At 38.7% G+C, this 12,302-nt stretch overlaps 1 protein-coding gene across 1 annotated transcript; it reads left to right on the top strand.

Moving 5' to 3' along the window:
* Positions 1-3,453: 3,453 nt before the first annotated feature.
* LOC132366647 (NADH dehydrogenase [ubiquinone] 1 subunit C1, mitochondrial-like) lies at positions 3,454-3,770 on the top strand. Its single transcript, XM_059924246.1, has one exon. It carries the CDS (start codon positions 3,454-3,456, stop codon positions 3,682-3,684), a length of 231 nt encoding a protein of 76 aa, XP_059780229.1. The 3' UTR covers positions 3,685-3,770.
* Positions 3,771-12,302: the final 8,532 nt, after the last annotated feature.

The following is a 12,302-nucleotide window of genomic DNA, read 5'->3' as shown; positions in this document are numbered from 1 at the left end:
CCTATACATTCTATTTTATATCAAGGTACCTTCCATGCTAAAAGTTTCTCCCCATCGATCTTTAGGGATGTTAATTTCTGTTGCTTTATGATGTGCCATGTAGGAGACACTTGGTTTTTTGCCAAGAGCCCTTTTTCCTTCTGTAGAACCCATATTTGATGCAGGTCTTAGGGCTCAGGAAAGATTAGTCCTGCCCTAGTCACAGCCCCAAGAGGGTGAATCTTGATTACCTTCAACCAATCATAACACAGTAGTTCAATTTCCCTTTCCATTTTGAGATTGAGCTGGAAAGAGATACCTGATCCAAATCTAATAAGGCATGAGTGGAAATCTGTTGGAGTAACTCCTGGAGAAAGATTCTAAGCTCCTAAAAAAGACATGTGAGAGAGGGCTCTTGAGTTTGTTTTTCCTCTGGACATTGATGTGTGAGGATGTAAAGTTTGCAGATAGAATCATTTTGCAAGCATGAAAAGGCCTATCCCAGATGGCAAGGCTGATAGAAGGAAAAGAATAATTCTGGGTATTTAACGGCTTTCTTAAGTTGCTGAATTAACAAACCCTGGAGGCTCCCTACATCTGAAACACTAGCTATGTGCGACAATAAAGTTTCCATGTTGACCACGTCGCTTTGACTAAAAGCCAAATGCGTGCCTCTTCAGCAACATGATAACAGCTAATTTGCACCCATTTGAACCTGGCTTGGCTATTTGCTGTAGTAATGATCCTTACGTAGTTTCAGTTTTTATTTTTGCCAACCTCAGTCTATGATTTCATTTTGAAGAATCATTTGGAAATTTTGAAGTTATCTGTCTACTGTTAGGCCACATCTAAGTCCTTTGGCTTTCTGATAAAGCAAAGTAGAACACAAAGACATGTATGACCCCAAAAATCTGGATATCTAACTAGCTGCAAATCAAACACTAAACAGACTCATTGGCAGTCTTATTTTAAAGCTATTCTTTGAACTTAAAAATTTGGCCTAAATTTGAATATCTTTCACTATATGGAATAGATGTGTTTCAGAATGTTAACTGTGCTATAAAGCTAATGCTGCTGATTTAATTGCTGTCTTACATGATAAAATTAAGGGCATATTCATAACCAAAAATTCCTCTAAGCAGAATTAAATTTTAAAACTTCCAGCAGAAAGAGACTGACGATCAGCAAGAAGACGTGCTTGCTGTTGGAATCGCTAGACATCACTCATGGTCCTTTGAGAACTTGCAGAATTTCTCCCATGGGAGATTTTTATTGTAGCATTGCTACCAATTTTCAGTGATTCCGAGGTTGTAGAACTTCTCACGTTCCCCAAATTCTTTTGACCACGTGTTTGTGATTCCCCAAACTGAACATTATTTTTCTATTTTGATTGAGTATCTACCATACAAATGGGGACCCTGTGGTAAATTCAGATGGAAAGAATGAAGAATAAGAGTCTGTAAGTCTGTCTTCCCTGAACTTTTCTCTGAGCCTAGACACAAGCTGGAACATGACTTCTGTCATCTTTCAAACAAAGGGAATGAGCTAGATCCAATATTTCTAAAAGTTTTCCACTGAAGAACCTCTAATAGTAAGACAAAAATGAATGTGTTTGAAACAGAGACACTTTTAGATTTCCATCATAGATTAAAAAAAAAAATCAGGCTAATTGTGCCATCTAAGTCACAATAAACATTTATTTTCGTATATAAATGTCAAATAAAATTGAGATGTCAGAAAGATGTGCCATGCATATTCTGTAACTACTTATACTCCAGACATAGTGTATTTTTCCAGGAAGATGCATTCTGTAATTTTAAAAACCTGACAAAATAGGGGCTTCCCTGGTGGCGCAGTGGTTAAGAATCCACCTGCCAACGCAGGGGACACGGGTTCAAGCCCTGGCCCAGGAAGATCGCACATGCCACAGAGTAACTAAGCCTGTCTGCCGCAACTACTGAGCCTGTGCTCTAGAGCTCGCGTGCCACAACTACTGAGCCCGCATGCCACAACTACTGAAGCCTGCGTGCCTAGAGCCCATGCTCCTCCACAAGAGAAGCCACTGCAATGACAAGCCTGCGCACCACAACGAAGAGTAGCCCCCCTCACCGCAACCAGAGAAAGCCCGCACACAGCAACAGAGACCCAAGGCAGCCAAAAAATTAAAAAAATAAAAAATAAATAAATTTTAAAATAAATAAATAAAAATTAAAACCTGACAAAACAGTTTCTTCCTATATTAAAGTCTTTAGAATTTGTTTCTAATGATGCTAGACTGCAATATCGTACATTGTCAGTAGGTGCCGCTACTTCACATAATTTACTAGAAGGTGAAAATTCCTTAGTTCACTGTCCATCAACTAATTACTATATTTTAAAATGAGTGTCAATTTATGTAGAAGATGCAGAAAGTATCTTTACTTACTTTTTGCTGAGACGTCAGTCTCTTTTTGCTGGAAGTTTTAAAATTCAATTCTGCTTAGAGGAATTTTTGGTTATGAATATGCCTTTAATTTTATCATGTAAGGAGGGATTTTTCCTCCAGGAATCTAGAAAAAGTTAAATTCTGTAGATGAAGGCTATGCGAAATCGGTGGGGGAGAACTGCTGCATCCTTTAGAAAGGCGTCCATTATTTTCCCGGAGTTTGCGATACCAAACGTACTTTTATGATAGATTATGTTCCTATTCTGCCTTGCAAAATTTTAAAATAAAAAGATAATATTGTTTCCAAATATATTAAAATAATTTTCCTTCTTCTTAGAGAAAAACACCAAAATAATAACACATTGTTGTGGAAACTCATGGGATTTGGAGTCAGACAGACCTAAGTTTGAGCCCATCTCTCCCACTTACTACTTGGACAATCTTAAGCAATTTACTTGGGCTTTTTTTTTCTTTTTTTTTGCCAGAGTCCCTATATCTTAATTACAAGGTTTACACATCTGACAGAGTTTTTGGAAGACTAATAATGTACATAAATCCCCTGGCACATAGTAGGCATTCAAAAAGCAGTAGTTATTAGCAGTTGTCATGTTTCAGCAAAGCCTCAGTAACTACATTACCACCATGGCATTAAACAGGGTAGTGTTCAACATTATTATTAATATTAGTAATATTAAAGTGAATTTTAATTTGCTCTAATGCCTATGAATCTAACATTTAAGAGGTAAATATATTTCCTTATCAAATCAAATTCCACTTACCTTTGAATCTGATCTTGAATCCGATCTTTTCCTTGGATTCATTTACGGTGAGCACACTGAAGGCCAAGCAGTAGGGAATAAACTGTAGGGACCAGATCATCCTCCTTGTTGGGGAAGCCCAAATGCTCACAAGCGCTGAGGACATAAGGGTGCTGAGCGTGTCAGAAGTGCTTAAAAGAGGGGGTTAGCGCCCGCAGTTCCACGCCTCCGCCCGCCAGGGGGCGCTCGGCCGGACGCCGACCCCTAGGAGGCGGAGCCCAGCCCATCAAGATGGCGCCGTCCGCCTTGTTGCGCACTTTCTCCAAGCTGCTGGCCCCGGCCAAGCTCCCGAGCGGCTCTTCAGCGCGGTCAAAGTTGTGCATTCGGGAACCGCCACATGGCAGACCTGACTGGCTGAAGGTTGGACTGACCTTGGGCACCTCCATTTTCTTGTGGATCTATCTCATCAAACAACATAATGAAGATGTTTTAGAGTATAAAAGAAGAAATGGGTTGGAATAAACTTTTGAAATACCGATACAGTATGTAGTGTTTATAGCAGTTCCTCTGGATTCACCAATCTGTTGAGCTGTAAAAGTGAGAGAAAGAGTTACATGTGAATATATGTCAAGTCAGCATTTGTGTTTCACATAATTAAATTAAAAAATACTTCTGTATTAAAAAAAAAGAAGAAGAAGAAGTGCTTAAAAGAACATGAGCTGCTTGACTGAAGTGGGTTAGAGTTGAGTCTTTGCTGGTCAGCCCATCTGGGATTTACAGTTACCTGGCTCTACCCCATGGGCAGAGTGCAAAATGGCAGCCATCAAAATACTTACACCCTGGGAAGAGGTGTAATCGAGGAGCCTTTGTGTGTACAGTTTAAAACAACACTCTATATTGGTCTTGGCGTCTTGCATGTATAGAAGCACATTCAAGACACTCACACCACACAAGCAAAGCATGTAACTAGAAGGGGAACAACTGTTTTTTCCCAGTATAACAGAGCCATAACTAAAGGTGCTGCGAAGGCTCTGTCACATTGATCTCAGCTAGTCTTTATTTCACCATCTGGCTCCTTTTCCAGGGCTCCCTCCAAAAGGATACCCCTAACTAACCCAACAGGGCCTTCTCTCCCACACATCAGTCCGCATAGAAACAACAAAAGATGTCAATTGTGCTGATCTTCTGTGTAAGGCCCCATACCAGGCTTGTTAGCAGAAGCCCCCTCCTTCACCCAGCCTGGCTGGCCTCCCCTTCACAGTCAGGAGTCTTCATTTAAGTCCCTTTTAATGAGAGGAGCTGAGAGCGAACTCAATAGTCCCAACCTTCCTCTTAAAGGAACTGGGCTCCACCCTCCCATCACAGCTACTTCCAACAGTATTCCTAATAAGACTTGGTAATGTTTTCCTATGATGCTTATTCAGTGCCTGCACAATTTTATTTTCGGAACCAACAGTGCCGTTGGTTGACCAGTCTGAGCTTATTCCACGGTAGTTCCAAACCACGTATCATTTTGTTGGGTGAAACCTGTTCATTGAAGAGATGAGTCCAGTGATCAAAGAAAGGAGGACAGTGTACAAAAGCTCTTTCTGCTTCCAATTATTTCAGTGATTTATTTGGGGCCAAATAAGCCACTCAATCTAAGCGTGTTTAAATAACGCACGGGTGAGTTGCAGCTGAATCTCAGTGGTGGCTCTTTTGATTTAAGATGCTTATGGGCTCCCAGACCTGCCTGCGGACATCACCGGGAAGTCTATTCCATGCTATTCTCTTTGTGCTTGTTTCCAGCTGATGGTATTCTTCAAATACAGAGTGGCACATTCAAAGATATATGTAGCATAAATTTTGCTCTGGCAGATGATTGGAGCAAATATATGCCCTCACATTTACCTTTAGGGAATCTTTTAATCATTTAATAGAAAATTCACAACAAACTTGTCTACAGTTTTCACATCCTCCATTTACTTGGTATGACCCAATCAGCCTTGCCTATTATAATCAACTCTCACCCACTGAGGTCAAATTTATGAAACACTGCTATATTGCACCTGTCACTTTGGGCATGAGATCTTTGGTAAGCAGACTGGGGACAACTGGCAATCTCTCTTTGTGGCAGAGTGAGAGGTGCCCATATTTCCTGGGGTGTTGTCTTAACTCAGTAGCTGTATCACCCTGCTTTATGAACTGTCCAACAGCTGTGACTTGGGGCATTTAGACACTGATTTCTTCATTGTAAGAAATGACATTTTTAATGTTTACAAATGGTGGTTCTCAAAGTGTGGTCCCCAGACCAGCTGCATCAGCAACAGCCGGGAACTTGTTAGAAACGCAAATTCTCAGGTTATATACGAGAAGTTGAATCAGACGCTCCAGAGGGTGTTTTAACAATCTCTCCCAGGGCCTTGATGCCTCCTGAGCCTTCACGTGTGAGATACTTTGCAGACAGCAGATTTTTACCTGCACATTAATTGGATAACACAGAGAAGAGTCTCTCTTGTGCTGAGGAAAGTCTGAACACTGCACTACATAGCAGACCTTAAATAATCTTTTTTGAAGCCTTTTGCCTTTACTACAGAAAGGTTGACATTTCAATATTTTCTTGTTCTCACCCAATCCATTTTATCACATGAATCTTATTCCCTGAAACCGAAAGTCCTGTTGAAAAGAAGCGGGTGAATAATTCTAGGCAGTGGAAACATCCTAGATGTGTACAGCAAGCACGGTTCCCACAACATAACTGGCGGGCTGTGCTTCTTTTAAATATTTAAAAAATAGGAATCTCCATCTATAGGCTATTCCCTTTCTTCCTTACTAAGCTGAATCTCTTATTTAGGATGTTATTTTGTCCAAGGACTCTAGCCTTCTCCTAATAGGCTTTCTCAAGCAACATTTTCTTAATTCTCTCAGGTCAACTCCAAATACAGCCACTCTGATAGTCTTCTCTGTTATTGTTTCTTGACTTGACATGCCAGTAATTTCCTTTCATCTTTTCCCATTAATCACCAAGTTCATATCTTGAGCCCTCATGTCCTCCAGTAATCTTCACCAGGCTTTTTGGTGCTGTGTGGTCTTCTCCATTCATTCACTATCTTCTACCCAAGCCATTATTTTATTAGTTTCCTTCAGTTGGTCCTTAGAGTCCCTTATCTTTGCCTTTTTCTGACATCTATTTAATATCTGAGAGCGTCACCTGGTCTGGATGTAAGTAAGCTGAGGGGCTGTCCACAGTGACAGGATGCATCCAAGACAGGATGAGAATCAGACAATCTCCTTGTGGGTGAAACATTTTAACACAGAATCTATCTGTGTGTGTGGAAAAGGATAGAGGTTGTTGAGTGAAATAGACCACAGTTGGAAGTCAGGTTGACCAGCGTGGAGCCATAGCTTCGACATCACTTGTTTTGCTCTGGGCACTCTAAACCACCTCCAATTCCATCTCACTTGCCCTGCTTTGCATGTTGCCTCCAGCCTTTGGTTTACCCCATGCCTTTGTGCAAGTTACAAAAAGGTGGCCCCTCTGAGCAGACATACCCACGGGGCAGACATTTAACAAAGGGGCCCTTTTGGGTGGAGGAAATACAGACAAGCGGCCCTGCCCGTATGCCCTCAGGGCCTAGCAAATGCAATAAGGGCTGAATTTCAAGGTCCGTTGCCACCCCACAGCCCATGCTGGTGTCTTTGTTTCATGCTAAAACTGCACAACCTGACCTATGGCACTGCTTGCTTTTCCCCCATTTCTTACTGCTCTGTCTAAATCAGTGGTTCTCAAAGTACAGTTCTTAGATCAGTATTACCATCACCTAGAAACATGTTAGAAGCACAAACTCTCAAACCCTGCTGCAGACCTCCTGCCTCAGCAAACAGCAATCTGTGTTTAAACAAGCCCTCCAGGTGATTCTGATGCACACTAAAGTTTGGAAACACTAGACAAATACCTGACATGTAACAGGTACTTAGTAAATGTTTGTTGGTTGAATGAGGAAATTAATTTCTCCATCAAAATTAAGCTCAGGCGTCATCCCCCTGAGCCTCCTCCAGCCTGCATCTCATCAGGCTATGCCCCCTCTGTGTTCGCACCTGAGTCTGTAACACTGCACTGTGCAATGAGATTTAACGCACTGCGGGAAATAAATTGGACAACTTGGCTCTTTCCATGACGCAAACTGGCGCTCCTTCAGGAGGAGAAGAGGGTAGAAACTGTGTAAACTGAACTTCATTTTTGTACCCCTCAACACAGTGCTTCGTCTGCAATAGGAACTCAATTCCCATAGAAGGAAGCGACGGAGAATGATGCAAACAAGCAAACAGGAAAAGAAAAAGTAGTCACCAGGCTGGGAATTGGTACTCCCCAGAGGACCCAGGGCTGGAAGTCTTCTTTGTATAAAATTCCAATCAATTCACAAACTCATGCTCAAAAAGATCTTTCCTTACTGTGCCTGAAACAATATGCTACTTCCTCTTGTTCAGTTGTTTTGCTTACTTTTAGTTAATAATAAAATTTGCTTATTAAAGTATTTAAGCTACTTGTGTCTAGGGTGGCATTTGTTTCTATTTCTAGGTCTATATGGAAACAGGATCAGGGAATGAACATTGCTGGACCCTTAAGATACTGATCTAGTCAGTAGCAAGAAATCATAAAATATTGTCTTTTTGTGTGTGGCTTATTTTACTTAGCTAATTTCATGTAATGTTTTCAAGGTTCATCCCTGTTGTAGCATGTGTCAAAACTCCACTCCTTTTAAAGGCTGAATAATATTCCACTGTATGCACACACCACATTTGTTTATCCACGCACCTGTTAATGGACACTTGGATTATTTCAACCTTTCGGCTATTGTGAGTAATGCTACTGAGAACAATAAAGCTATTACCGTATAGAGTAATGCAGTACTTTCAAATTGCTTTCCATGGAGTTTCATTTGCTTTATATAGCAACACTACATTTGAGGGTTAAAAATAATAGTTTTACTGGTAAAGTAGAACAAGCTAAAGCTTTGGAGTCAGACGAGATGCCATTTCTGCCTTCTGTCTTCTATGTGAACTTGGGCAAGTAGTTTAACTCCTCAGGGTCTTAATTTCTTCATCTGTTAAATGGCTCGATGTAATAATTTCTGTTGTACAGGTTGTAGTGAGGATAAATAAGACAGCATATATAAAGCACCTAGTCTAATATCTGGCAACTAGTACGAAAATAGTAACTGGAAACCATTAGCATTATTTCCAAATGGCCACATAATCCAGCCCCTACACTTTTAATCTAACTAAACTGCTTTCTTCATCCCCTTGTCACCCGTCTGGCCTTTATTCCCACTTTTTCTTCTAGTTGCTGTTAAGAGTTTTATTTCAATCACTTGCATAGGTCACAATACCACTCCCCAGTTTTCTAACCTGTTTAATATTTTATAGCAAAAAGTCTATTTTATCAAGTTTACCTTCGGCTCTAGTTTATAACTTGGAGAAAGATCATAGGAGAATATATTTTTAGAAATTCAAGATCATTCAGGTATGAATTACTCTGAGGCCCATCTATTAAAAAGTGTTTATATGGTATCAAAGACTTCTTCCATCCCAGTGAAAGGGCAAGGATGATTGACCTTTAAGGCCTAGATAGAAGATATTCATGGACCATATCACTTAACTACTGTTTTTTAATTGAAAAGTGGCATTAAATCGCCCTGCAAATATATGTAGATCCCTGGGAGGATCCTAGCTCATATGCCTAAGTCCAGGAAAAGCATTGGGAAACCCTGGAATTAGTCCCAGTGTGTGCAAAAGAGGTACAGAGATCCTACTTAACTCAAAACTGCCCTGGTAGGCAGTTTGTCTGCTCTGGGTTGAGCCACTCACAGTCAAGGATATAAGGGATAAAAGAGAGCCAGAAACGTCCTCAATCCAAAGACCCTTGCACCTGGAAATACAGTCTGCACATTCTAGAAGATTTATCCAGAGCTTAATAATTTTAATTTTGAACTGAACTAAAAATAAATAATGATCCAATCAATTATCAATGGTTGATCCAATCAACCATTTTGGTCTTTTAAAATAAAAGAGATCCATAGCTTTAGGTTTCAAGTTCATGAAATCAGGATAACAATAACAAGAACTTCTGGCTTACTTTATTCCAAATGTTTAGAGGTTTACTCTGTAGGCTGCCAATCTGCTTTTAGACATAATGTGATTAGAAGTAACACTGCCAAATCAGTAAAAAAAAAAAAATCCAGCCATGTTAATATTTTGGAATCATCCAGATGATTAATATTTGAATGAAACTTCTGAATAGATTGGCCATCTTGCTATTGTGTTGCAAATTAGAGCCACTATCAGAGGTCAAGTTTTTGTATTTCCAATAGTTCACTTTAGATGGTCACTGATATTGATAGGAAGCCCCTCTTGTGCTATAGGACTAAAGCAATTGTCAGTATCATAGAAGCTGGGAAGTGACTGGCATATATTTGATGCTGAAGGCCAATAAATATTGTTGCTGAAATGAATAAATGAATGATTTCTATTACTCTGCATTTTGGGAAACGTGTACCAGATTTTTGTTTTTAATCAAATTGTAGTTTGTTTCTCGTCACAGTCATTCCAGTGTTACCTAGTTTGGCTCTCCACATTGATTAAATTATCGAATTTTTTTACCGCATTTCTAGTGTGTTCTTAAACATAGGAAAGTGTTTTATTTACAGGTAGATATTTTTGTTTGTTTTCCAGCGTAATTATTTGGTTTCTACCTTGTTACGTGTGAATTTAATATTTTAAACAAGTTATTTCTCCTATTATCCTTGTTATTTTCCTCTAATGCTCATTTCATTAAAGAAAAAACTTTCTCTAACTTTTGGAATCAAAGGTTTGTTTCTAAGTAAATGTCCACTAGATGGAACTATCGTTTCAAAAGAAGAGGGTGATGCCTTAGAAAGGACCCATTTCTAAAGATTTCCCACTGAACTTTACCTCATAAAAACTGCTGATAGGTAATGCTTTTTCTTTCTTTTTTTTAACTCTTTCTTTTTTTTGTAAGTGACATTACCATTTAAAGCACATGCCATTTGAAGGCTTATATTCTGAAGACCTGTTGCATCTCTAAGACTTTAGTTAATCTGTCTCAATGCAGAGTTCTCTTTTTAAAACTTTTTTTTCCTGTATACTTCAAGGGTTTAATGACAACAAATGAAAATATCTTAGTTGTAAAATGTGCCTTAAAAACAGAGGGAACTTGCTTAATGAATCAGAAATTTAAAAATACAATTCATAGAGGTTTAAATAAAAACCCTAAAACTAAAGTCCTTAAAAAAAAGATAATAAAACTTCAAGTGTGGAAACACATACACAAAGATTAAATGTGAGTGTCTATTAGGTATGTTTCTCAAGTTCTCAAAGAAACAATATCATTGTGTATTCACACATTCTTGCCCAGTTTACACAACTGTATTTAAACTGCATAGCTTACTATTTGCTAATGCAAATGACATGGTAATGTTGCAAGTTACTTTCCTGTTTGCATTTGCTGACATGAATATAAAAATTCTCTTTATTAACTGAAATTTGTCGTGATTTACCCTTAGTTCAGTATGCTTAAGCTTCTAAAGCAGTTTTTACATTTTCTTACTATAATGTTTATCACCAATATTTTTAAAGTATTTACTTAATGTCTTATGGCATATTATGTTTTATAATTAAATATGGCTTTGGAGTTATTAACTTATTACCTGTAGGAAGTACAATTTTAAGGAAACAAAGTTATGATGCAATATAAAAGCATTTTAGTTTGAGGCTTCAAAACTTCAACCTAATGATAAGCTTCCTCTACATGTTATCCCACAAGTGTATACTTTCAACAAATGATAAAGAGAAATCTATCAGCTCCTTGACAAACTCTTTGTGGTAGTGACTGGAGACATCAAAGAGTACATATTTCATACAGCAAGTCTGAGTCACCATGATGTCACTGAAAATTCTATGATTCCTTTTTTTCTCTATAAAGTCTGAGGGGAATTTTTTTATCATTATTATGTAAGTTTCAGGTGTACAGCATCAGAATTCAACATCTGCATATGCTACAAAGGGATCACCACCACAAGTCGAGCTACCACCCATCACCATACAGCTGATCCTAAGGGGACTTCTTTTTTTATTTATTTATTTATTTATTTATTTTGGCTGCGTTGTGTCTTCGTTGCTGCGCACAGGCTTTCTCTAGTTGTGGCGAGTGCGGGCTACTCCTCATTGTGGTGCGCAGGCTTGTCATTGCAGTGGCTTCTCTTGTTGCAGAGCACGGGATCTAGGTACAGGGGCTTCAGTAGTTGTGGCACACGGGCTTAGTTGCTCTGCAGCATGTGGGATCTTCCCGGACCAGGGCTAAAACCCGTGTCCCCTGCATTGGCAGGTGGATTCTTAACCACTGTGCCACCAGAGAAGTCCCAGGGACTCCTTTTAATTAAGTTGAAATAGTTATAATACTTTCTTAAAGTTTTCTTCAAAGCTCTCACAACTAAAAAATATTTTTTAAAGCTTTGAATGTAAGGGTTCTTCCTTACATAATTTACTTAACGGTAAAATTTAGCAAATAAATTAAAGTTCTCAGAAACTAATAGCAATTTTATAGCCTTTCTTTAAATCATTTGTCAGAATAAAATTTCAAATATTGGGTTTTTTTCCAATTTATTGAGAAATAATTTACATAGATCACTGTATAACTTTAAGGCATACAGCATTATGGTTTGATTTACGTATATAGTGAAATGATGACCACTATAGGTTCAGTTAACATCCATTTTCTCATATAGATACAATAAACAGAAAAGAAGAAAGGAAAAAAATTTCTCCTCGTGATGAAAACTCTTAGGATTTATTCTCTTAACAACTTTCCTATATATCATACTTCAGTGTTAGCTATAGTTATTGTGTTGTACATTACATCCTTAGTAGGGATAATTACATCCCTATTTAATTATCTTATAACTGGAGGCTTATACCTTTTGATTCCCTTCCTCCAATTCTCTCTCCCCCCACCCTCCTCCTCTGGTAACCACAAGTCTGATCTCTTTTTCTATGAGTTTTTTAAAAAATACATTCCACAGATAAGTGAGATCATACAGTATTTGTCTTTGTATGATCACTTAGCATAATGCCTACAAAGTCCA

This window comes from Balaenoptera ricei, chromosome 5 (genome assembly GCF_028023285.1).
Source record: "Balaenoptera ricei isolate mBalRic1 chromosome 5, mBalRic1.hap2, whole genome shotgun sequence".
NCBI classification, from domain to species: domain Eukaryota; kingdom Metazoa; phylum Chordata; class Mammalia; order Artiodactyla; family Balaenopteridae; genus Balaenoptera; species Balaenoptera ricei.
This window is presented reverse-complemented; position numbering and strand designations above follow the sequence as displayed.